The sequence below is a fragment of the Scylla paramamosain genome, chromosome 11 (genome assembly GCF_035594125.1).
Source record: "Scylla paramamosain isolate STU-SP2022 chromosome 11, ASM3559412v1, whole genome shotgun sequence".
Classification (NCBI taxonomy): domain Eukaryota; kingdom Metazoa; phylum Arthropoda; class Malacostraca; order Decapoda; family Portunidae; genus Scylla; species Scylla paramamosain.
The window spans coordinates 20,717,628-20,743,522 of NC_087161.1; the positions used below are offsets into that span (position 1 = coordinate 20,717,628).

The 25,895-nt window shown below is 38.1% G+C and overlaps 2 protein-coding genes across 3 annotated transcripts in view; both read right to left on the reverse strand.

Annotated features, from left to right (window-relative positions):
- Positions 1–20,109, reverse strand: LOC135105051 (endoplasmic reticulum mannosyl-oligosaccharide 1,2-alpha-mannosidase-like). The gene is made up of 11 exons (XM_064012973.1): positions 19,862–20,109; positions 12,430–12,591; positions 10,718–10,776; positions 9,456–9,550; positions 7,883–8,062; positions 7,154–7,302; positions 6,406–6,594; positions 5,029–5,216; positions 3,893–4,184; positions 2,885–3,028; positions 1–2,530 (listed from the first exon to the last, which is right to left on the reverse strand). Exons 1-11 carry the CDS (start codon positions 19,970–19,972, stop codon positions 2,312–2,314), a joined length of 1,788 nt encoding a protein of 595 aa, XP_063869043.1. The 5' UTR covers positions 19,973–20,109; the 3' UTR covers positions 1–2,311.
- Positions 20,110–21,814: 1,705 nt separating this feature from the next.
- Positions 21,815–25,895, reverse strand: part of LOC135105052 (bestrophin-2-like) — a 9,685-nt gene continuing 5,604 nt past the window's right edge. The window contains exons 7-10 of one of the 2 annotated variants that reach the window (XM_064012974.1): positions 25,514–25,810; positions 24,954–25,191; positions 23,787–24,151; positions 21,815–22,583 (exon numbers count right to left, since the gene is read on the reverse strand). In XM_064012974.1, the coding sequence (XP_063869044.1) occupies positions 22,377–22,583; positions 23,787–24,151; positions 24,954–25,191; positions 25,514–25,810 (1,107 nt within the window). In that variant the 3' untranslated portion in view covers positions 21,815–22,376. Of the gene's footprint in view, positions 22,683–23,786; positions 24,152–24,953; positions 25,192–25,513; positions 25,811–25,895 lie in introns of both variants that reach the window. The other variant, XM_064012975.1, reaches the window with a different exon arrangement.

The window sequence follows — 25,895 nt, forward strand, 5'->3', positions numbered from 1 at the left end:
TGAAATGTTACATAATTATTTATTTCCACTCTTAAAACTGCATTTCCTTCTATAAAAAACTGATAATTAATTGTATTGTTTCCCAAAATTTATGAAGGGATGGCAAAGGTGTCCTTTCTTGTCCACTGAGTCAACACTTTTTCTATCCTTTCCCATCCCCATCGCCACAGTTTTAACACACCCATGGGAATGGAAAAAGATCAATACCACCAAGAGAAGGGGAAGGGGACAGGAAGGGGAAGGGAGATATTAATATTATGGCTGTAAATCTTAAAGGGGAAAAACTTCACACCTGAGACAATATTACTCCATTTCAAGATGTATAACAGGAATCAAAATCTTAACAGAAAGAGGAAGATGGAATATCCTTTTAAATCCAACAATTCTGATGGAGGATTTTTTCTAGATTTTAAGAAACATTCATTATTAAGAATTTCAGGATAGCATTATTTGTTCTTCCTAACAGAATAATATTAAAAATATTTATCACACAAACTCATTTTTAATATATAATATGCAATGAAAGTTTGTCGATATTATATGTATCACTTCACAAAGACTAATTAATAAATTTCATTTACCAAATGTGTTTCTTCCTCACTGCCGATTTATACACCAGGGTCTTCTTACAAGGATACAGCTTCAGGATATGCATATTTGCTCATATGCTACTACCCTAATTGTGATGTCAATTCTTTATATGAACCAAAATTCTCATGCAAGTTGTACAGAAGCAAACACCAGACACAGCATGGATCACTATCTGTAGAACCTACTCCAACTCCATCTCAGCACTCCACTCCTAGTGTAATTCTACCTCACCCCTAACCCATAGCATCATCTCTACCAGGAAGTTCCAAGATTTCTGTATGCCTACCTAAGAGCTCTCTCAGTTTGCATCAGGCACTTAGTCTCATACATGTAAAGAATTGGGATGCAATACTAAGATTCAAAGATTCTCTAGAAAAAGTCTGAATAAGGGAGAAACTTTGTGTGTCATTCATAGAATGCATCTTGGTGGTCAGAAATGTGTCCAATTAGTGTTGCAAATAAAACATGTTCAGTTTGTATAACAAAATATTACTTCTAAAGTAGAAAATAACTGAAATTACTGAAAAAATAAAGACTAAAATTTTGCTATATCAAGTGAGAATACACTGAATAAACTCATGAAGATATGTTTTGTAACATCACTGAAATATTCCATTCAAAAGGTAAATATATAAATGGCTAAAGCCTCAGATGATCTATAAAAACTCCCAGATTAATAAGTGCTGTGACTGATCTGGGTCATAACTCGTTCAACTATTAACTATTTCTTGTAATGAGATGATGTAGCATCTTAATCATCAGCAACAATGAAAATTCCTTCCTTATTCAAACAGCTACGTATTTCTGAATTCAGTTGGTTCAGTGTGTCTCTTCTTACACAAAGAGATCTTGGGAGACAGAGCACTGTTGCTGCTTTAGTAATGGTTACTGTTCTGAGACACATGTGAGATGGTATCATAACTGTCATTCTACCTCACATCCAACCCTAGCCAAGCAGTGTGTTGCAGATGAGGTTTGATGAGTCAGGATTTGTTCTAAAAATAGCAATTACTACTGTGTCTGAATGCAACTTAATGCTATCATAGAAAAGCTGTCAGAACTTAATAGTTAGGAAGCTAAAAAATGGGTGTTGTCAGGGAACATAAACTTCTACAAATAGACAAATTTCATGTATGAAGATATTTCACAAAACATAACCCTCCCAATAACAAGACCCTAGTGTTTTTTACTTATTCACAAGCACTTCTCGATTTATTTACTGAAATATGTTTTTCTACGGATGATATATTAACAACGAAAAGTTATAAATGAAAACTAAGAGAATAAGGATCTGCACAGCCTCAGGCATTGTCAACCCTCAAGTTAAACGAAGGACCCAGGAATGTAATTAGAAGAGCACTCTCCTTGTTAATATGGGAATAGGTTGTGTTGTTGTTTTGTTTGAAGATTACTATGGTGATGATGATGATGATGATGATGATGATGATGATGATGATGATAAGGACGATAATAATGACTATGATTATGATAATAATGATGATGATGATGATGATGATGATGGAAATAACTGCCACTCCAGAAATGCCTGAATTCAGTGATAGGATAAAAAATGTGAACCATGAAAATAAGCTTGCAGTTGACTGGACCTACTCAGCAATATATCACAGTTCTCAAACATCAGAAGAAATGAAGACACCCCCAAGTGACATTCCTCCTGACTTCTATCTTTTTGCTGCAGTCTTGCTGAGGGCACAACTGGCTAGTGGGAGTAGATGGGAAGTGGGTGTGCCTCACTGTTGAACACCCACTTATCCACACTGAAGGCAGTCTGATCCTCCATGAACAGCAAATAGAGGTACTTGAGGGTCTCACCAAGGAAAAAGGATTCCATTTTGTCCTTTGGCTTGGTGTCAGTAGTGCTGCGAACATTGCCAATAGAAGTGTAACCATTGTCCACTTTGCAATACTGTTCAATACCCTGTCAATGGAGCAAGGAAATATATATGTTTGAGGAAAAAACATGAAAAATTTTTTATCTATTATGAATTAATTTTCTCATAATGCACATTTGTGCATGGAATTCCATTCATGAAATGTCAACTAAATTAGTGACTAACTAAACTACCCATCTCAACCCTTCACAACAAACAAGGACAGCATACACCAAGTATATGTATCAGTATTTGTGAAACTACACATATAAATCTTCTAGAGAAAAATGGGTCTCTAAACAAATTTCTCATTGGCCTGCATATGTATTTTTGATTAAACATAAAAGAATATAGTAAGTTCCATATAATTCACCCTCACCAGTTTTGGTTAGTGCACCTACCTGAAACATTTGCCATCCCCAGTCCTGATAGGTGGTATTGCCTGTTAGGTGATACAGGTACCACAATGACTCTATGGTCTCTGGCCTCAGCAGGTAGTGGGCATCATTGTTCTTCACATAGAAGTCTTCATCCACATTATTGGGCTGGAGTAAAGAAAGATAAGATGAGAAAGGTAGCATGTAGCATCTGTAACCATTTCTGTAAATCTATCATTAACACTAACAAACCAATGTAGAGAAAACAAAATCATAACTACAAATTATATAAAACAAATTAAGTATAAAGGAAAAAATATGAGGGTCTGAATGAAGTACTGAACCAATAATTATATTTACGAAGTCAAGGATCCAAACACATTAAGTGCAAAAAAAAGTGAAAACAATAAAAGCATAAATAACAAGACTGGTACATCAAGTAAAGACAAAGAAAGGAAATGTGGAGTGGCTGTAGGAGCCAACCACAACTTCCTAAGGTATCTTTTGCCATGGGGAGAGAACAACAGAAAATTTGGTGACTAACAAATAATGTGTATAGTAGGAAAAATGAGTGCAAAAAAGACAATCTTCATCACTGAAATGGAACAGAAAACTGGAATATGCAAAAAGGTAAGGATGAGATTAGAACACACAATGACAGAAAGACTCTTTTGTAATGACCATTTCCTTAGGGAAGTTACAAGGAAGTGGTAGCACAATTAAATGGATAGAAATATAAGAAGGAAATATGATATAATAAAAATATATATAATAAGGGAACTTGATAGAAAAGGATTTTAACAAATAAAAGCCTATAGCTTTACAAGTACCATAAGCAAATGGAAAAGCTTTGAATTACAATTTTAACACAGAATACCATCTATACACTGTTTTAAAAGCTGTTAGCAATAGATTCAGCATTTTACTTGTTTCATCTTCACCTCAGGACAGAACAGCAGGCTACATGTGTGTGATTTATAGTGTGCTCTCTCTCTCTCTCTCTCTCTCTCTCTCTCTCTCTCTGTAAGTCACCTGGGTGTTGAAATAGCTTATCTCAGCAGCTAGGTGTGTAGGCTGCCTGAGCCATGTCTGAACACAGGTGTATATCAGGTCCTGTGCCAGGTCCAGGTGGTGTCGAGGCATTCCATAGTGGACACCAAGGGCCAGTGTCCCTGGCAAGTAGCAAGTGAGTTCATCCATCTTGTTGACAAAGTTCTTGGTGCTACCATGAAGTTCACCAAAAAAGAGGAGCTGGGAAGGCTGTGTACGTGCTGCCAGTAAGTGCTCCATACCTGACACACTTTCATTGTAATCCATTCGCAAGCTGTGGAGGAAAAACAAGTGAATGAAAAGACTGACCACACTACAAGACGGTTGCAGAAAAAAGGGATGGAAATAAAGCCCCATCTTTATATGTATGTATATATATATATATATATATATATATATATATATATATATATATATATATATATATATATATATATATATATATATATATATATATATATATATATATATATATATATATATATATATATATATATATATATATATATATATATATATATATATATATATATATATATATATATATATATATAAGGATGGATAACCATAAAAGTAGGAGACACTCATAAAATAATCAAATAGCACAAGGAAAAATAAGAATATTAAACAAAATAGATCATCTTACTATGAGGCCATGGTATGTTAGGCCCAAGCCTGCATGATCAATCAAGAGTTGCTCCTAGTCATTCACAAGAAGCACAAATTTCAACCAAACTATGGTGTTGATTGTGTATATTCACAAATTTTCTGCCAAAAAAATTGGCCTAAACAACTTGACCTTTACATGAGTTTATACTCGTATATGTAGCACTCCAAAAAAATATATAAATAAAGATAAATCAATAAATAAAAATCAATACATAAGTAAGTAAATAAGTAAATGTTAAAAATATTATAATAATAACAACAGACAGAAAAGTTGCATACTATAAATGATGGTTCACTTTACAATGGCAATACATAGCAACATAATATAATTGAAATAAATATAATCTCACTCTTCTTTACAGCCCACACACCAAACAGAGCCATTCACTGCTCTCTTCTGCCTGTATACCACGCTGATATCCCCATAAACTAAGAACAAAGCCACTCACTAATCCACAGTCCGCCCAGTCTGTATCCACTGTTTGAGGAGATACTCATAGTAGGAGTCCCCTCGTGCCCCAAGGGTGATGGTGGAGTGGGATCGCCACTGGCCAGTCTGGGCATTGATGAAGATAGGGACCAAACCTTCTACCTTGGGAAGTTTGTGAATGTGCTCACTCACAAAGCTGGCCTTCTCCTGCAGTAATCAAATAAAGAGAGATTAGGTAGTGGAGAGAGAGAGAGCTATGCAAGCCATCATTATCATAACCTTTTAGTTACCAATGTAACTAGTTGAGACTTATGGAAACAGACACTCAATTACAGGTACAAGATTATCCTAGTAACATGAATCCCACTGCCAATCATGCACCATTCCAGTATTCCTATTTTGACAAAAGGTGTGAACACCATGTCCAAATATAAACCGCGAGACTTCAAAATATAAATGTACTGCTTTTGTTACATTTCAACCCTTTAAAGTCTGTATGTGTATGAATTCAGAATGATGTATTATATGTAAGTACCAGGTCCCATAATGTGGTTTGTGTACTGTGAGGTACACTTTTTTTTTTCCCACCTTTGAAAGAAATATAGCAGATGTCTTTCAACAATAAGCATGTGCTATTCTCTGCTCTTTTTCTCCCAACATTTTTATGTTAAGTAAAATGTAATAAATCATTAAATGTTGCCACATTCTACTATTCTGGCAGCAACTGGCAATTTTCATCCTAGCTCCTGGCAGTACACACAATCACTGAGTCACAACCACACTCTTAATATCACAGGGCACACAAGCACTGGATCTGTCCATATGTAGTTAACTCAGTCTCACATGATTTTGGTGAGTTCATTACCATGCAGCAGTATATGATTAACAATGACAGGGAAAGACCTTTCAATCTGCATATATCTGATACAAACATTAAATGTTGCAGGTTTTGAGGTTATATCTCACAATTGTGAGTAAGAGTAATGATAGTGTTAATTTGAGATGCTGGGCACACATTACTCAGGTTTAATCTTCATTTACAATTAGTGCTGTCATTTCTGATGAATATATTGATACTCAATATTACCAAGAGGAACATGAAAGGCAGTATGTTTTCTTATTCAATTCTTGCTCTCAGCAAACTCTATAAGCCACCACTGTCATCATGTACATCTGTTCCACAGCTTCTCAATGCTACTATTCCTACATCCATTTTTCCCAACCACTGCATTAAAGTCACCAACTGTCGTGGTATGAGAGCACTGGACCTTTTACTTTTCCAGCTTCTATATCTTTATAAAACTGTGTGACATCCTCTAATCATAGGTCTGTGGTTGTAGATATACCTGTATGAATTTAAGTTTTGATCTGTTGTTTAGATTATAACCTTGCTTACCTCAAAGATAGGATTGCCAGTGACTCGAGAGAGGTCTCGGAACTCCAGCTGTATGGTGGTGACCTCAGATGTTGAGGAGTCTGGTCCCCACTTTGGCTTGGAGGCACGACGTGAGTACAAATTTACATCAGCAAAGGGAACCCCAGAGCCACTGTTGAATCCTGACACCAGCCTCTCTCCAAGGTCAACCTGTAAGAAAGATTTTTAATGGGCCTTCATTTGACTGCAAAAACTAGGAAGCAGGGACCATACTCTCAAACATTCAAAGATTCTGTAACACCAATGGAAAGAAACACCAATAAGAATCTGACAAAAAATTTCTGCAATCTTTGAAAATAGTCCTAATGAAAGTTCAGAGGACTTCAAAACACAGACTAAGAATCTTAGAGGCTTAACATCATTGTAGGGTTATTTTGAAGTGTCCATGGGCTTGTGTGACTCATGAAAAGTTTTATCACTTCTTTTAGGCATATATGTAAGAACTATAAAAAATTTCATTAATAAATGATGGAGGATATTTTGAATATATTTTCTCCCATGTGTGTGTGTGTGTGTGTGTGTGTGATTCACTAAAAGAGAAAGGAACACTTGTATAATAACAATGGATGCAGTAAATATCGAGACAGTACATGAGCTACACCAAGTAAGGCAAGGGTAAAAATGGTAAAAAAAAATTATAAGAAGGGAAAAGGTGAAAAAGTGAGACATGTCAAGGCTGGAGGGAAATTGAGATGATTAGGACACTCACAGCCTTGTCGAGGAAAAGTTGCTCCTTTGTGAGGTGATAGGTGGAGAGAAGGCCACCTAAAACCCTGATGGTTGTCTCAAAGAGATTCACATCCTGGTTGAGATTGAAGTTGAGTTGTGTTGCTACCCACTCTCTTGCCTCACTGAACTCTGTAGTACATACATAATATAGATTAGGACTGGATTTAAAATGACATCCAACATGCTAAGGAGATTTCATTCTTTTCAATTAATATCCAGTGGAAATATTTACATCAAATTCTATAAAAAAAAGTTAATGAGATCAATCTTCCTATAAAATCAATAATTGTGAAAGGATATGATTTGAATGGGAACATTCAACATGAAACAATAGAATGAAGTGGGAAGACAAATGAATTTTCCAGATCAGCAAGAGATAAAATTGGCTGGATATACAATATGATCTTGATCAGCCTAAAATCACACATTTGGCTTAGGGATGTGCTGGACTTCAGTAACTAACAATCACAAACCTTAAAATCAATGTCCCCTGTTAATACTGGTAAACTGTGAATTACTGTATTTGATGACTCATCAGAAGCATTTTTTTTTTACTCAGAACTTCAGGTTTTATGGTCAGGTTTTGTGTGCTGCAGATCTTGCATACATATTCTCTATTTCTTATATTTTGCTTATCACTACTGTGTGACATAACTATACTGTAAAGATAGTTTAAGTTCTCATTCCCTAAAATAGCCAAGGCATTCACCTTCTCGTAAGTCCATGATCCAAAGAGTGTCAAGGGCATCCACAAGGGTGAGACCAAGACGGAGCCAATCACTACGAGTTCGTGAGACAGGCCTCAAATGGTCATGGCCCCATGCATAGGTCTTATATCCTTTCCAGGCATGTTTCATGGCTGCAACTACTGCCTCCTGCCTTGCTGATCCTGGATAAGGCCATAAAAGGATCAGGATGGTGATTATTGTGATCAGTTTCATGATGTGCCATTAATAGTTCTAACTTTTGAACTACAATTAACTGTTTGTGTGGCACATTTCCATATTTAACTGTGTGATCTCTTTCCATCTACTAACTTCCACTTAAATAGAATTGTCTTTTTTCCTCCAAGAGGAAAGCACTTATAGTTATGTTTATGCTGTTACAAGTAGATGGGACTTGAAAGTTTTTTATGCTGTTAAAGCTGTGCAACTGTGAGATGAAAGGTGTCAAGATTGAATTAAATTTATAGTAAATGAAAATTTGTGAGGTCATTATACTGAATCTTAACCACCTAAATGAAGTCAAAGCAATATCACAAATCCTCACACCATGATAACAAATGACATTGAATGCAATAAGGAAAGGATCTTCATTTGTAATTACTAGCATGTTATCATACTTCACTGGTAAAAGTCCCAGGTTTTCATATTGGGATGAAAATAATCAACTTTGTTGGGTCCAGTGTAATACTGTGAAAGAGTGACACTGTAATTTTGCATTTGGAATGAAAAACCTCCTGCTAATCATATAATTATATATATACAATGTATACACACAGTTATACAATACTTATGTTCAAAATATACACTTTAACATTTAAAAAAGTAAGCAAGCTTACTTTAAAACTATTATTGAATTCTAACAAAATGCTTAACTTGAATGTGGCAATGCAAAATCTGCTACTGCTGCCTTACACATCTATGTAAAGGTATTTCTTTGCATATGGAATGCATGCAGTGCAATAAGTGAAATTTGATTCATCCCTTATTGTTAGAATTTTTTTTTCATCTGACACTCATTTCTTTACTTGTGGCTGTCTTTAGCTTCAATCACTGAGTAGACCATGCATTCAACAATAAAGTCTCAAATTTTATTATGTATTTATGCAACAATGATATCCTAGTGTGTTTGTATTGCAAGTACCTGATCAATTTCCCTTCATTCTTAGCACCTAAACTTCTCAGCAATCTATATCATAATGCTCTTTGGATATAAACATAATGTTTCTTCTATTCTCTTGTAAAATGAAAAACTAAGTACTTTTTTTTTGGGGGGTTGTCATCTTTGTAATATAATGAAACATTTGCATTTTTTCAATGTGCATTCTATTCTAGTACTTGCATTTTAATTTTGCTACAACAAAATATCTGTATTAAAACACTACCTTGAACTGTTAAATTATGTTACCTAATTCTCAGATGACACAACACCTTTTCTGTTTCCCAACATTACACTTAGTCTTTTGATTTAATTACATACAATAGAGACAATACCTTAATGGATCCTTTACTCATGTTACAAATATTTCTACAGCCATCATTTCCTCATTTCTTACGTACTTTTTTGAGGCAATCCTGGTGGTGGCACTATCTGGTCCCGGCCATCATGTCCTGGATCATCCTTCAGGGCCTGCTCCTCTGGTACTGTCTCCACCCTGCAGGTCAACACCAAATGTCATGATGCAGTGTTACAAATAGTATTATGCTTCTGTTTATATCCAATTATAGCTCTAGGCTGCCAAATATTAGAACCACACAAAAAAAAATTTACAGGAAATTAAATGTCCTTATTTCTATTGTGTAATTTGCATTAAAACTAATAAATCTAATCAAGTACTGAAAATTCTACCAATGCTCTGTCATGTTTATATTCTTATTATGCTAGACAGCTTTAATAAACATTTTTCCCAACAAAATTTCTAAGAAAATTCCATGTGCCCTCAAAGAAGAAAATATGTGGTTACTTATGTTAGCAAAGTCAGCTTCTCATATGATCAATGATTTCAATACAAAAGATACTATTAAATTTAGGTCCTATTATCAACATGACTGAAGAAAAATAATGTGTATAAATGTATTCACTCAAGGAACTGAATGAAGAATTAAGGTTGGTGCTGCACTCCCCTCTAGGGTTGCAATACATGAACTATCAAAATTCCGGACACCTTCACTAACACCTGATTATGGTCTTGATATGATACGCAAACAGTAATCCAGAGCTGGTGAAAGACTGGGGCACGAGCACGACGTCAAGTGAGGTCGCATTGGGAAGGCTGCAAGCACCGACTTCATACAGGACCCATACACGTCAGAGTCTTGACCGAAACCAAACCAAAGCAGCTGCCACTCGATGAACCCCTCTCTTTCTCTCTCTCTCTCCCATCATTTCAACCCAAGGAAATTTAATAAATGTGATTTTTTAACAGTTAGTAATGATGGAAGGTGAAATTCCGGACATTTGAGGGATTTTCAAAAATCCCCCCGGACGCAGATTTCGTTATCTGATTTCCGGATATGTCCAGGAAAATCCGGACGTATGGCAACCCTACTCCCCTCACACAGTGTTGTTTGCAACAATGTGTGTGATGGAGAAAGTAGACATGTTACAATGACATATCACTACAGATTTCATGTAACACAGAAGGCATATGGGAAGCACTCAGTGATATGAGTAAAGGAAGTACATCAGATAAAAGAAAACTAGGTAAATAAATATAAAGAGCCAGAGACACAAGTGTAGCTCAGACCATGGGCACAATTGGGTAAACACAACTACATAAACCCACACATGTACCTACACATGTGTACACACACACACTTACTTGTCTTGATGAGATTCAGGGAGATGTACCATTACTGGAGGTGGGGTGAGATTATTTTCCTGGGAGGAAAAAAAAAAAAAAAAAAAAAATCAAGTTTTAGTAGTTGAGTATATCAAAGGAACAAAAACAAGAAAATATAATGGGCCAACAATATATCTTTAATATATCTTGATTTTATCACTAACATTAAGATAAATTATAGTATCTATCCCTATCTATGTGATGCTTTCTCCTAAGAACACTGACGAAGGAATGGTGATGACAGAAGAGTTTCCATATATTCTTCTCCTTGCATTTCCTACTTGCATGCTCTAATCTTCTCATTCTCTTCTTTCACTTCCTCTTATAACTAGGATTCTATTTTTCCACTTCAATGGAGGTCATCCTTTTGCACCCATCATATTTATCATAACTGTACATAGGTACTATAATCTCATTTTCTGTCATTCTTTTCGTGTAACCAAACAATCTCAGAGTGCTGCAGATGACTTCCTAAATCAAAGGATTACAAATATCAATAGATTTTTAAATTCTTCCTGACTTGTTTGATCTCACTATTCTTCTCTCATTTCTAGTGGATGCACTAACTACAACTACTTCATTCCTTCAACTTTACTTGTCATACCAAATCTTATACTCACTTTTGTTACTTTCACCCATCAATGTGTCAACCTTCCTTTATTGGTCAGTTCTCACAACAGTCCTTTCATTAGCATTAAGAATTTATATGCCTACAAGTGGAAGGGAATTTGCTCTAAGCGAAGTCAGTTTATCCACAAGTTTCATATCTGTTAATTCATACTAGATATAATGCATATATAATTATATAACACTGCACTTCTAGCAAACAAATCTTAATATTTGATATCCAATTTCCTTACATTTGAATAATAATAATTTTACATATCAGCCAGATATACTCTTCAAGTGCAAAAGAAGAAAATAAATATAACACAGACCACCTGATGTCACAAAATGTTAATAAAGTATAATGCATCATTGATATTTGTGACTTTCTTGAACCATATTCATTCACATCAGGAATCCCTCATGGATAGAGCAGCAAAATATTAAATGTGCAGTGCAGCCTACTGATGCAATAAAGATAACTACACCCAAAAATGAAATAATGTAAAAAATGGAGTAACCGTTGGCTGCATGTATAGTGACAGTCACACACACAAGATGACGGCACCGGTGCTGCAGCAGCTGACCACACCTTCATTGAAAGTTAAATTAGATCAAATTAAAGTCCAATTAGCACTGAATTTATATATTTTCAATTATTACTTATTCATGTTAGACAGTTAATGATGATGGGAAGGTTTCACAGGCTGCCTAGTGTGTGGTGGGAGGGTGGTCACATGAAGCATAGTGGCACTCAGATTGGAAGACGTGAAAAAATTACCTTAACTTTACTTAACTTCATGATTAATTTAGCAAATATTACAAATCATAATGGTAAATTTTGTACACTGCCTGGTGCATGCTTGAGGTCACATGAGGTACCAGCAGTAAGCAAAGTTATCCAAACACTATTTTCCTCCAATGAAATCAAATTCGCCAACAGAAGATTGAATAGCCATAGTGTTTTTACAAATATAACTGCTGCAGTTGATAAGGAATTACTGTTGTTCCAGAAAAAAATGAATAAATAAATAAACCAGTAAGACAGAACATGCCCTGTGGTCTTAAGCCTGATAGACACTTACCAACTTGTAGGACAAATGTGAAGGCTGTGGTGTGTGGGAGAGGGAGGATGAATGTGAGGGACCTGACAGGTAAGTAGTCACTAGTAGTGCCACTCCAACCAATAATCCTACAGCAACCATCACCACCACCACCCTCTGCAGGCGTGGAAGTTGCTTCCATCGCTGGGGAAAAAAGGATGCATCTGAGACTAGTGATATAAAGATAAGGAGGAACACTGAACCAACAGAAAACACACACACACACACACACACACCATATAGAAGTATAGACATATAGAACCATATGGATAAGGAAATAGTAAATGCAAAAAGTACACATGGATTCAAGGCTAAGTTGGTATGGAGATGAGACAGCACAAGCATAGCTATTTTCCCATAAAGTACAACTAGGTAGTATGCACACACACACACACACACACACACACACACACACACACACACACACACACACACACAAAAAAAAAAAAAAAACACAAGGCTAAGAGGTGGGAAGAAGTAAACCCTGAGTCATAATTCATAATTTTATAAAGGAAACCAGTACAACACTGAAACTGGCATGGTTCTATTTAATAATGAATATTAACAAAACACACCCATTCCTTTCTGTAATTACAGTTTACCTTGTTTTCACTTTTATACAAGTAACTTCAGCATTCACTTTACTAGGAACAAACATGTTAAGAACCTGCTACAGTGGTAAAGTGCTCCAAAAAGTGTCACCCTCCACTCGAATTATCCAGTAGCCATATTCACAAAGTAGTCCTAGCAAATCTTAATTATGAAATTTGTCATAGTGAGGACAAAATCGTGCACTCTTATCATAACTAAGAAAAAGTTACCATAAACTGCACATAACTGTCATAAATCCAAATGGGATGCCTAGATTGAGTCCATCTTGTCTTACCATGACTTATGACAGTTGCTTCTACTGTCAAGATGGCTATCCCACAACATCTCCAGCTCAGGAATTAGTTATCCAGCAAGGGCGTATTGAATGAACTTAATGACATGAAACTCATCAGAAGATACTGTTTAAACTGTGCAAGTATTCACTTTGTCACTGATCCTGTGACGGAAGACTTACAGAATGACACAAAAAGGAGATATGTACTCATCCTTGTAATGAAGGTGATCATAACATTTATGTATCAGGAAAAGGAGTAAAAATTAACAATAACTCCTTGTCACATAACTCATCCCCTATAAATTAGTAATAAACCACAGTTTTTGCTTCATCTTTTAGTATCTGAAATTAAATAAGTGCTACATATGGCAGACAGTTATGATAAACAGTTTCTCTAAATTCACAACTTATGACACACAACTTACAATAGATGTTCTAAGTGCATCTGCCCTAGCTATGAGATATGTCAAAACCTTATGAAGAATACAGCCCCAGACACCTAAGGATAATACATTCATATAATGTTTATATTAGAAGTTGCTCACCTAAAGGATTACGTCAAAACAAAACCCTTGTGAGAGTCACCAACAGAATTGATGGTAAAATTGCACTTTAACACAACACACCCTATCTTGTTTTTCTCTTGCTCTATCCCCAACAAGCTTGGGAAGTGGAATTTTTGGGTGGGAAAACCAAAATGAGGCATTTTTGATAGTTCTGAAAAGTCTAAGGATGAGAAACAGCATATTTAGAAAATGCGAAATTTCTAGGCTATCCTAACCTAACCCCCCCAAGGGGGGCTCCTCTAACCTAACCTAACCTAACTTAGCCTAACATTACCTACCCTAACCAAACCTAACATTACCTAACCCAACCTAAACTAGCCAGGGAGGCTTTGCTCCCGTCCCTGGACCTCAATTATGGATGTAACCTAACCTAATATTACACCAGCACACCACACTAGCAAGAATGATTTGGAAGTGCTCACCAAATTAAGATGTACAGATTCCTGGGTTTCCCACTGTAGCGCAGGAAAAAGCTGAGTAGACAGAAATTGCAATATGCGCAACTGTCTGACGCCATGATAAAGGTAGAACCGATGTGGCAGCTCCCCTGCTGTCTTTCATATCCTCATGGAGGATTACACATGAATTAATTCCAAACTACACAGGCCATTTAAGAACATAAGAAATAAGGGAAGCTGTGAGAAGCCACCAGGCTTACACGTGGCAGTCCCTGTATGAAATATACTTACCTATTTCCACCTATCATCCCTATCCATAAATCCATCTAATCTTCTCTTAAAGCTCCCTAATGTCTTAGCACTAACAACTTGATTACTGAGTCCGTTCCATTCATCTACCACTCTATTTGAGAACCAATTTCTTCCAATCTCTTTCTTAAACCTAAATTTTTCAAGCTTGAACCCATTATTTCTTGTTCTGTCCTGGTTGCTGATCCTAAGAATTTTGCTACCTCCCCCTTGTTATAACCCTTACACCACTTAAAGACTTCTATCAGGTCCTCTCTTAACATAAATCTCTCTAAAGAATGTAAATTTAATAGTTTCAATCTCGCCTCATAAGGAATACTTCTCATCCCCTGTATCCTTTTAGTCATTCTCCTTTGTACTGATTCTAATAAACCTATATCCTTCCTGTAATGTGGGGACCAGAATTGCACAGCATAGTCTAGATGAGATCTGACCAGCACCAAATATAAATTTAATGTTACTTTGGGCCTTCTACTTTTAACACTCCTAAAAATGAATCCTAATACCCTATTTGCCCTGTTTCTGGCCTCTATGCATTGCTTTCCTAGACGGAGTTCAGAGCTAACTATAACTCCTAAATCTTTTTCATACCCTGAACCTACCAGTTTTGTTGTTTATTGTGTACCTACTGTGTAGGTTTCCTTTACCTACAATAAGTACTTTGCATTTGTTGATATTACAGTACATGAGGTAAAAATGCAAAAAAAATTATAAGAAGGGAAAGGGTGAAAAAGTGAGACGTGTCAAGATTGGGGGAAAATTGGCACTAGGTGCAGTACAAATGTGTCACACATAAAGCCTTATTTGATTACATATTAATATGATATACGTCACATGACTGTGGTGAAGGGTGGATGCGTACTGCTCTGTGCCTTCCCTTCCCTGGGACCCTTGCTTACATTACCAGGGGATTACTCCCTGTACTCTGCTATGCTTGATATCACCTGGTGGTTAGTACCATGGCCTAGGGATGACAAAAGGTAAGCCTGCAGTGCATGGAAGGGGCACCCTTAGGTCTTCTGTTTTGGGAGCTCTCATCCTCGTCTGCTGCAACAGCTGATTGTGCTTGTCTGCCTAATTCCAGTAATGTGTCTAAGACAAAAGTTGGGAATGGTGCAGTGTGTGCTCAAATCCCCTGTGGCACATGCAATTTGAATGTTGGTGATGATGCTGTAGATTGTGATCAGTGTGACAGGTAGTTTCACCCATCCACCATGTGTGTGGGACTACTGGACAAGGTGATTAAAGACATTGTTGACCTTGAAGGGAAAGGGATACTTTTCACTTGTCTGTCATGCAGGATCAACTATCCTTCCCCCACTAATTCCAAGCATTCCTCTGACCAAATGGCAGCTATAAAAGTAATTACATGAAATGGTAACTTCACTTTGTACTACAGTTAGGACTCTTATGACCAATTTGCCCTAGTTCAGTCTCAGGTACAGCCAGCTGGTTTTGCTGCTACTCATGACCAAGTGGACATAAGGATATGTGAACAGCTTCATGAAGTAAGGGAGTGTGAGATTAGACGAAATTCAGTCATTATTCTTAGACTTCCTAATTCTGATGTTGATACTGTTTGCACAGTTTTCAAAGAAGCTTCCAAATATTTGATCAACAAAGAGGTAAGTCTAAATGAACCTGTCTGCATCAGTAGGGAGAAAGGTATTTATAGGGGCAAGATAACTGATGATAGTGACAGGAAATCCCTTTTGGCTTCATCCTCCAAACTGAAGCAGTCAAGCAAGTTCATGTTAGTCTTACTACACAGAGACCTCACATACAGGCAATGGCTGGATTTATGTGCACAGCAGGAGGCTAACAAGGGAGAGAGGGCACCAACTAATTCCAAGAATACCAAGGTAACATCAGCCACAGGAGTGTCCCAGCAGTGACGATACTGGTGGTTTTTCTTCTTTGTATACTGCTCACATTAATGTTAATTCAATTGTTAATAAAACTAATTATGTGTATTCTTTTGTACAGGATTATAATATTTCAGTCTTGGGTATTAGTGAATCTTGGTTGCTTCTAGGTAATGTACCTAAACATGGTGTTTGTAAGTACCTGAGATCAGACCTCAATTATGCTGAGGTAAGTGTAAAATTACCTAATGAGGTAGCAGCTCATCTCCCTCATCATAATATGTACATTGTCACAATATACTGACCACCTTCTAATTCTTATATTGATGATGATCAATTTATTAATTTTCTCTATCATTTTTGTTTGGGTAAGGATGTTATTTTGTCATGCGATTTTAATTTTACCATCAATTCATCAGGGAGGGGAGTTGCCTGGTCACGGATTAACACTTAGGGATCATCAGTTCTATGATTGTTTTACCACTCTTGGACTTACACAGTCGGTTACTGAACCAACACTTCTGGCATCGGGCAACATAATAGATCTTATATTGACTAGTGAAGGTGATAGAGTAGGGGAGGTTCTGGTACTCCCCCTTTCCCTAACTGTGGACATAGGCCAGTTTTGTGTTGTTACATCTCTCAGGTAATTTCAGGTTCTAGGGAATCAGCCAGACACAGAATTTGACATAAGGGTAAGTACAATAAGATTAGTAGTCATCTGTCTACAAGTGATTGGGATTATGAATTCTTTCACCTCAAAGTGGATGACTTGTTCTCTCGTTTTGATAATATCCTATTGCCTTTGATTGATAAATATATCTCTTGGATTGAAAAAAAGAATGATACAAAATCCTCTAAATGGAATGCCTAACCCCCATGGTCACTAAGGAGGAGACAAGAGTTATTATGGACACAATATAAGTTAAGCCATTCTCGATTAGGAAAAAACTCTAATGAGGCTACTGCTGCATTGAGACTCTATATAGATATTAATCATCCATTTAGAAATGTTGTCACTAAGAAACAGATGGAGTATGAAGCTTCCTTAGTTAATAGTTTCTCACATGACACAAAAATATCCCATTCACATACACGCAACAAGAAGGTAGGTAAACCTAGAGTGGGTCCACTTAGGTCAGGTAATGGAAGTGTTGTTAAGGATGCTGAGAGCATAGCTAATATTTTTGCTGCAACATTTTCCACTGTATATGTTCAAGAAATTCCTGATCATCCTGAGCAGCACCAAATTTTTGATGGGAATACTGGACATATTCACATCTCTGTGGATTCTTAATATCTCATCTTCAATGGGACTAGATGAGATTCACCCATGCTTACTGAAATCATGTATGGATGAAGTTATATATTCTTTATCCCTTATTTTCAAAGATTCTTATAACTCCTGCTCCCTGCCTTCCATATGGATGAGGTCCTTGATTGTTCAAATTTATATAAAAGGGAATAGGCACAACCCTTTAAATTACAGACCTGTATCTTTGACGTCAGTCTGTGGAAAGTCACTTAAATGTATTTTGTGCAATATTATCTATGATTATACCACCAGTAATGACTTAATATGTAATGAACAGTTTGGCTTTCAACCAGAAAGATCTACTGAAGACCAACTCTTATTAACATACAATGATATCTCCTATGCACTAGATCAAGGTGGCAATCTTGATCTAATTCTTTTTGACTTTTCCAAGGCTTTTGACATGGTATGCTATAGTATTTTATTAGACAAACTCGGTAATCTGGGTATCATGGGCAACCTTCTGGGCTGGATCAGAGAATTTTTGACCAACAGAGTGATAAATGTGGTAGTGGATTATAAATTGAGTCACCCTTGTGATGTAGTGAGTGGGGTGCTACAAGACTCTGTTCTTGGTCAATTGCTTTTTCTTTTATATATTAATTTTCTCACTAATAATATCAAATCAAGTACTAAAATTTTTACTAATGATCTTAAATTATATATCACAGTTAAGACAAACTCTCCACATTCTCTTGTGCAACATACATGTCAAACGGATATTACTCTTCTTCATAAAGTGGCATCCTCTTGGTCCATGAATACCAATAAATGCATAGTATCACAATTCAGTAGATGACATGTGGATTGATCAACTTTACCAATCTTTGGCTTAAATTATATGAATGACACCCCAATTCCAGCTAAGAATGCAGCAACTACCCTTGGAGTAACTATACACTCATCTCTACATCAGCATCTAGCTAATATCATTCAGAAAGCAGGTGGCATAGCTCAAAACTTATTTAAATCTACTATTAATCAAGAGGCATCTTTTCTCATTCCTATTTATATAGCACACTTATGGCCCCTACTAGAATACTGCTCATCTCTATGGAATTTGAGATATAATACAGATTTAAGGTTGTTGGAGTCTGTTCAGCAATGATGGATAAAGAACATTCAAGACATGGAACACCTGGATTACTTCCAAAGACTGAAAGTTTTGGATTTATACTCAGTTCACGGTCAAATGCTGCACCATGACATGGTAAAGTACTGGCAAATATTTCACGGTCATTGTGTTATTGCTCCCGAGGACATGTTCTGTAACCCAACATTAGATACCACAAGAGGTCATCAGCAGAGTGCAGCTTCTGCTGGGCACCTGGATTGTTAATCCCGGGTACTGGCAAGCCCACCAGATGATAGAACCAGGTGAGATGACAATTAATTTGCTATCAATGCAACAAAAATATCAATCAACAATATAATGGTGAATAAAATACCTGTCACAGAAGTAGTTACTGTGATGATGTAATGCTGTCACAGTACCCCACATACCAACACACACACAGTACTGATTAGACCAATGCAGGGTCAAGAGGAAGGACGAGACTAGGAAATCAAAATAAATTATGAGAATTCGTTTGTGAGTTATTTGTGTCACATGGTGTGACCACTAGAAATGCTCCACATGATGTGATCTACAACTTTAGTGTGCTGATAAGTGCTATGGATGTATTGTGTCAAATTGCACTACAACTAAAGTGATAAGAATAAAAGTTGGTGGATTGGGGACGAGGAAGCGGGGGCAGGAGGGGAGGGAACGAGGCAGGGTAGTGAAGGTATAGGTATAGTGAAGTGGAGCCAAGGCTCACTCTTAGTTGTGAATGGTACAGACGCTGCTAGTGGTGGCATATTAGTGAAGCATTTCAACATTCCATCACTACATCCTTGAGCGCTGATCCACCACAAAACATCACCACAATCCGGCACTATGCTGACTAGCTGGACTGACCTCAGTCTTGCCCTCCTCCGGCACCAACATATCTTACATGCAAAATACTATCAAGATAAAACTAGTGATAATTGCTACTATACCCTTCTTACACCTGATACACTAGTCCACTCACCCTCCTCCAGGAGCGGGAAGGAGCAGCAGCAGCAGGAGGTGGCAGCAGCACCGCCGGCAGGGAAAGAGTTACATAGTCCCTCCGTTCCTCCATGACACCGCCGCTGTACATGGCTCAGTACATGGCACTGCACCACATGCCAGGACCACAGGGAAGCACGGTAACGCTAATGGTAACAGCCTATAGGCGACAGAACGCGGTGCCACTTCATTGGTTCCAGCAGGTATGGTGCGGACGACCTGCAATAAGCGCCATTAAGTCGTGTTTACAAAACTTGGAACAAAACATCATCGACTTCATGCGATCGCATCTGACGTGAGCAGCGATTAGGCGGCTTGTTCACTTTTCCCTAAGGGCTCTGCTCCACCCCAAGGAGTTTATAACCCTATGTTTTGACACACAAGAAACACTTCTCGAGTTTCAACATTTTCCCTTTACTGTCCTCAGAAAAAAAAGAGGAAGGAAAAGAAAAGAAAAGAAAAAAAAAAACGAATGAAGTAAGATCTTGACATTTCACCATCAATAACCTGAGAAAATAGTACACCCACACACACACACGCGCACAGCTGACGGTCTCGCAGGTCGGTGAGAGAGGGACATGTGGTAGGAAGAAGATAACCGTATCATTAGAGGAAAAAAAGAGATAAAATGAGTTAAAAGCTAAAAACAATAGAGATGTAAAACGTGTCAAGCGATTTTTCTTCAAATAAACAGTCGGAATAAATATTTACGATCTTTTCAAGCAGGTACAGAACAGTGCCTACAAGTACAAATACAACTTTTTTTTTTTTTGTAGTTCAAGTACATGTTTTTGTACTTCAGTACAAATACTTGGAATTGACATTAACTGAGCAAGGACCCGGCCGTGGAGAGTCTCCTTATCTCGGTGGCGGGGCTTTATTAACCCTTACACTGTCGGCACAGCAATAGATGTATACGGCAGCGTATTATGCGTGGTCGGCGGTGCCACTTACTTTCAGTTCTTTGATGGTTCGCCTATCACTGGTTCAGTGCCCATCGGCTACTTGAAACAAGTGCTCCCTCTTCAGCGTAATATAACAACGATGTTGTAGCGCCTTCCCTTTTTTTTTTTTTTTTTTTTTTTTAATCATTCAAATCAAAGTGAGGTGGATGTGAGATAGAAGTCAAGGATAGGATCAGGATGGGATGGAGAAAGTGGAGAGAAGTTTCTGGAGTGGTTTGTGATAAGAGAATGTCAAAGAGATTAACGGTGAAAATATATATATATATATATATATATATATATATATATATATATATATATATATATATATATATATATATATATATATATATATATATATATATATATATATAAATCAACGGTAAGACCGACAATGATACATGGAAGAGAAACATGGGCGCTAAAAAAATAATAATAATAATAATAAATAAATAAAATAAATAAATAAAATAAATAAATAAATAAAATAAAATAAAATAAAGAATAGAAGAAAGGAAACTGGAAAAGACAGAGATAAAAAATGTTGAGATGATAATGAATGTCACTTAAGAGTATATATGCGAAATGAAGGAAGTGAGGTGTGGAGCAGAATGCATTACGGAAGTGATAAGAAAAAAAAAAAAGATGATTTGGTCACTTAGTAAGAATAGAAGACCACATTAACCGATTAAAAGATCGTAGAGGAAACCATCTGAGGAATGAAGATCGAGGGGAAGACAAAGCGTGAAGTGGAGGGATGGAATAGGAGTAGAACTGCAAAGGATGGGAGTCACGGAGGATGACGCAAAGGACAGAAACAACTGGAGGAGACTCGTATACATGACGCCAACCATTAACGCTATCTAGAGAAATGGTGAAAAGAAGGTAGGAAGTTTATACAGTATAAAATTCTTTCTTTAGTAAAACAGAAAATTTCAGCAACTTTCGTTTACATTGTGATGTAAAAGTAGGACATAATAAAAAAGTAGTAGAAAATTTTACTTTATTTAACACACCACCGGCTCCATTACAGAATAGTGACACAGAAGAAATGCCTTAAGAGTAATTTAAATAATGGTATTACCTTGGCTGAAAAAAAGTGAAGACGTAACGTTTGATTTTGTTTAACCGCGAAAGGACAGCTTGGCTAACTTTCGCCGCTGGGTGATGATGCCATTAATTTCCAGCCGAGCGAGAGAACAGAGTAAATGCCAGCTTCCTAATATAGTTTTATTCATACCTTATTTTTAGTTTTTTTTTTCATTCTATATTTTTAGACATAACAACGTTTTCCCTCCTGAATTATCGGTGGCACCTCCCTTAAAATAATACAAAGTTCTTGATCGTACTTGAGAGTAATCGCTGATTTTTCAAGTAATTAAGATCTAAGTACAAGTACGATAATATTTACAAACTCAAGGTACAAGTGCATGAAATATATGTACGTACCTAAATCCAAGTATAAGTACATGTACTTAGATCCAACCTTTGTCTACCTCCGTCTAGATTTTTATCCGTATAGTTCTGGTGAACATTTCTACTGCGATTCTTCTATTTGGAGGCTTCAACGGTCGCTCCCTTCTGCTTTTGGAGGTTTAGATAGTCGATCGTCACCCATGGTGGCACAGACAGGACTTTCAGAATGACGCCTTTGCAGAGGATCACGTCGAGAAACAGTATACACAGTTCTGTGCAACTTGTAATGTGTGTCGCGAGACTAGAAGACGATCCCATGGGTGAATGACACTCGCACCAGTGCTACCAGCGTTTGAGAGAGAGAGAGAAAAAAAAAAAAACTTTCAAGGTGTGCTTCAGGATTTCTTTCAGTATCACCATGGCACCGGCAGTCATTCAATCCTGTCGAGAGAGAGAGAGAGAGAGAGAGAGAGAGAGAGAGAGAGAGAGAGAGAGAGAGAGAGAGAGAGAGAGAGAGAGAGAGAGAGAGAGAGAGAGAGAGAGAGAGAGAGAGAGAGAGAGAGAGAGAGATTATTAACAGTGTGACAAAACTGGTGATTATGTGTACCCCTTATACTACTACGTGTACAGTGTGTGTGTGTGTGTGTGTGTGTGTGTGTGTGTGTGCGTGTGTGTGTGTGTGTGTGTGTGTGTGTGTGTGTGTGTGTGTGTGTGTGTGTGTGTGTGTGTGTGTACACAGCCTGGTGCAACACACCTTATAGCCTCTCCAGGGGTCACATGTCCCACTAAGCGTCCCCAGGTCATTCCCCTAGCGTTGCCGCCCATAAAAGTCCCTCACTCCCATCCTCCATCCCCATCCTGGCCTGGTACCACACCCTTGGCCACACAACTCCTGAGCCTCGTGATGGTGTGATGGACTTGTCTGCCACAGTCCCTCTCTCAGTAGTAGCAAAAATTCATCATGGTTCAGGAGTGACTGGTAGACTGCCAATTCTTACTTCAAAAAAAAAAATCTAATTAGTATCAATTGTTATGGCTGTGTTTCATAACTTTGCGATTTTAGATTTGGTGTATAGGTAGTTGTGAAAATATCACCCAAAACGACGTATTCCAGAACTGATCAATCTTTATTCTTCCATCCTTTCACTGGAATACTATGGAACTATCTACTCGTTTTGTTGTTCTTCCCACGATGTAACTTACACTGCTTCATGAGGGAAGAATCAAGAGATCCGTGGAACTAAACTCGCTTTTACATTTGAATGTCTCCTCATGTCCTACTTTTAATAGTGATAGTTTTGTAGGTTCTTCCGTTCCCTCCCCCTTTCATTTTTTTTTTTCTCCTGGCCCTTGGCTAGCCTGGGCTCCACACATAAAAAAAAAAAAAACTATAGTATGTGTACTTTGACTATATAAGTTTGATTTCGTGATTAATTCTCAAGGAACACCTTACGGAGTGGAGCAACGGTAGTGAACAGGTATTTATGAGTTGAATGAATAATTAATTGATTGATTCTATCACACAACGTGAGTGATGAGACTTACTGTGTACATTGGGTTGATGATGCCGTCGAGGGTCAGGCCGCTCCTGTTGGGGCGGTGGGAGGTGTGCGGGGTGTGCGAGGTGTTCGAGCCGCCGCACTGTGCCATGTGGCCTGAGAAGGAGTGATCAGGAGTGGTGGTGTGGCTCGGAGAGGTGGTGGTGGTTTTGCTGTTGTGACCAGGGAGAGAGCTGCTTTGTATGCTGTGGTGGGAAGGGTCAGTGTGGGTGTGGCTAGCCAGTGTGGTGGTGTGGCCAAGGAGAGGATGGCCAGCCTGGGAGTAGATGGTTGGGGAAGTGTGGCCAGGCTGAGTGTAGCTCGGTGTGGCGGTGTGGCGCATCTCAATGTCTCGTGACGCATTCTCCTCCTCTGAGAGAGAGAGAGAGAGAGAGAGAGAGAGAGAGAGAGAGAGAGAGAGAGAGAGAGAGAGAGAGAGAGAGAGAGAGAGAGAGAGAATTATAATTATAGGTATCTCATAATTAGCTGTCAGACCTACTTTTACTGCCGTAATTATAAGTTAGAACTTACATTTTTATTCCTACATCAGAAAAAAATAGTGAATAAGACGAAGAGCAAGAAAAAGAATCATATATATATATATATATATATATATATATATATATATATATATATATATATATATATATATATATATATATATATATATATATATATATATATATATATATATATATATATATATATATATATATATATATATATATATATGATTACTTTATAGTCAGGCGATTAAACAAAAGAAGACGCAATATTTTTTTCAGATAAGCGGAAAAAGATGTCCGTTAATTAAACAAAGTCAGGCACTTTCAGTCGGGTCGTTAACATCTGGAATCCATCTCTATTCAGTGTCGTCAACAGTGTAACAGTAATGTCTTTCAAAAACAGATTAGACAAGAACCTGTGATCCGCAACTCAGATGATGTGCTCTATCGCAGCAAAATTGTAATTCTTTCTTTTGTTGCTATGGAATGTCGTTGTTTCAGGTTGCTGCTGACTATTTGACACTACTTTCATCTAAGTATTAGCTACAATGGTGGTCGTTCTGATTTTGTTCCTACAAAAATTTTTCATTAATCTTTTCCGTGGTCTGTCATCCACTTCTGCTGTACGCGGCTGGAGAGAATGGTGCGGGGAGAGGGAGGATACACACCTCTGGGGGAGCGTGGTGGTGTGGGCGTGGTGGTAGTGATCGTGGGGGCCGCCGCCACGCTGCTAGGACACAGCATGGGGTTACTGCCTGTCGGGGTGGTTGGGCCGGAGGCGGGTTGGGACTGGAGGGGGTGGCTGGGCTTGCGTGGGTAGAGGGGATAGCCTGCAGTGGGAGTGGTGGTGGTGGGGGTGGTGGTACCAGGGGTTAGCGTGGCGTCTGCCGGTCCACTCAAGTCCATCTGCCAACACACAGACATTTGTGCACATTACAAGACTGAACACACGCACACGTACATACACGCACGAATTACTCGTATGTAACTGAAATCATCAGTGAAGATACCATAGATATTTTATTGTATCCGGCAAGCGAGTCATTTATACAAACACACCCTACACATCCAACCACCCACCCATTCATACTTATACACACACCCATGCACCCACCCATACCTACACACGGAACCATACACCCACCAACACCTTCACACCCAATCACCCACTCAAACCCACCCACACCTACACAACCACACACACACACACACACACACACACACACACCTCCTCCCACACGAAGTCGCCGCCCCTGCTACACATGGACTCAGGTGCCAAGATAGCTGTCTCCAAATCACTTTCAGTTCTCCTAAAGGAGGAGGCCGCAGCCGCAGCCGCCGCTGCCTCCCCTTCCATACTACGCCGCAGCCTGGCCTCCCTGCGCCGTCCCGAGTGGGTGAGGAAGGCCAGGTCTTCCGTGGGCGCCGCATAGGCCCCGGGGCACACCTTCCAGCGGCAGTCGTCCTCGTCGTCTTCCGCTAGCGGATCGTCGCTCGGCGTTACGTCTCCAAGCAAGTACGACATCTGGAAAAGAGGAGGAGGATGCGGAAAGATCACACGAAATATATATGAAAAAGACTAAGGAGGAAGAGGAGAAGGAGAAAGAAAC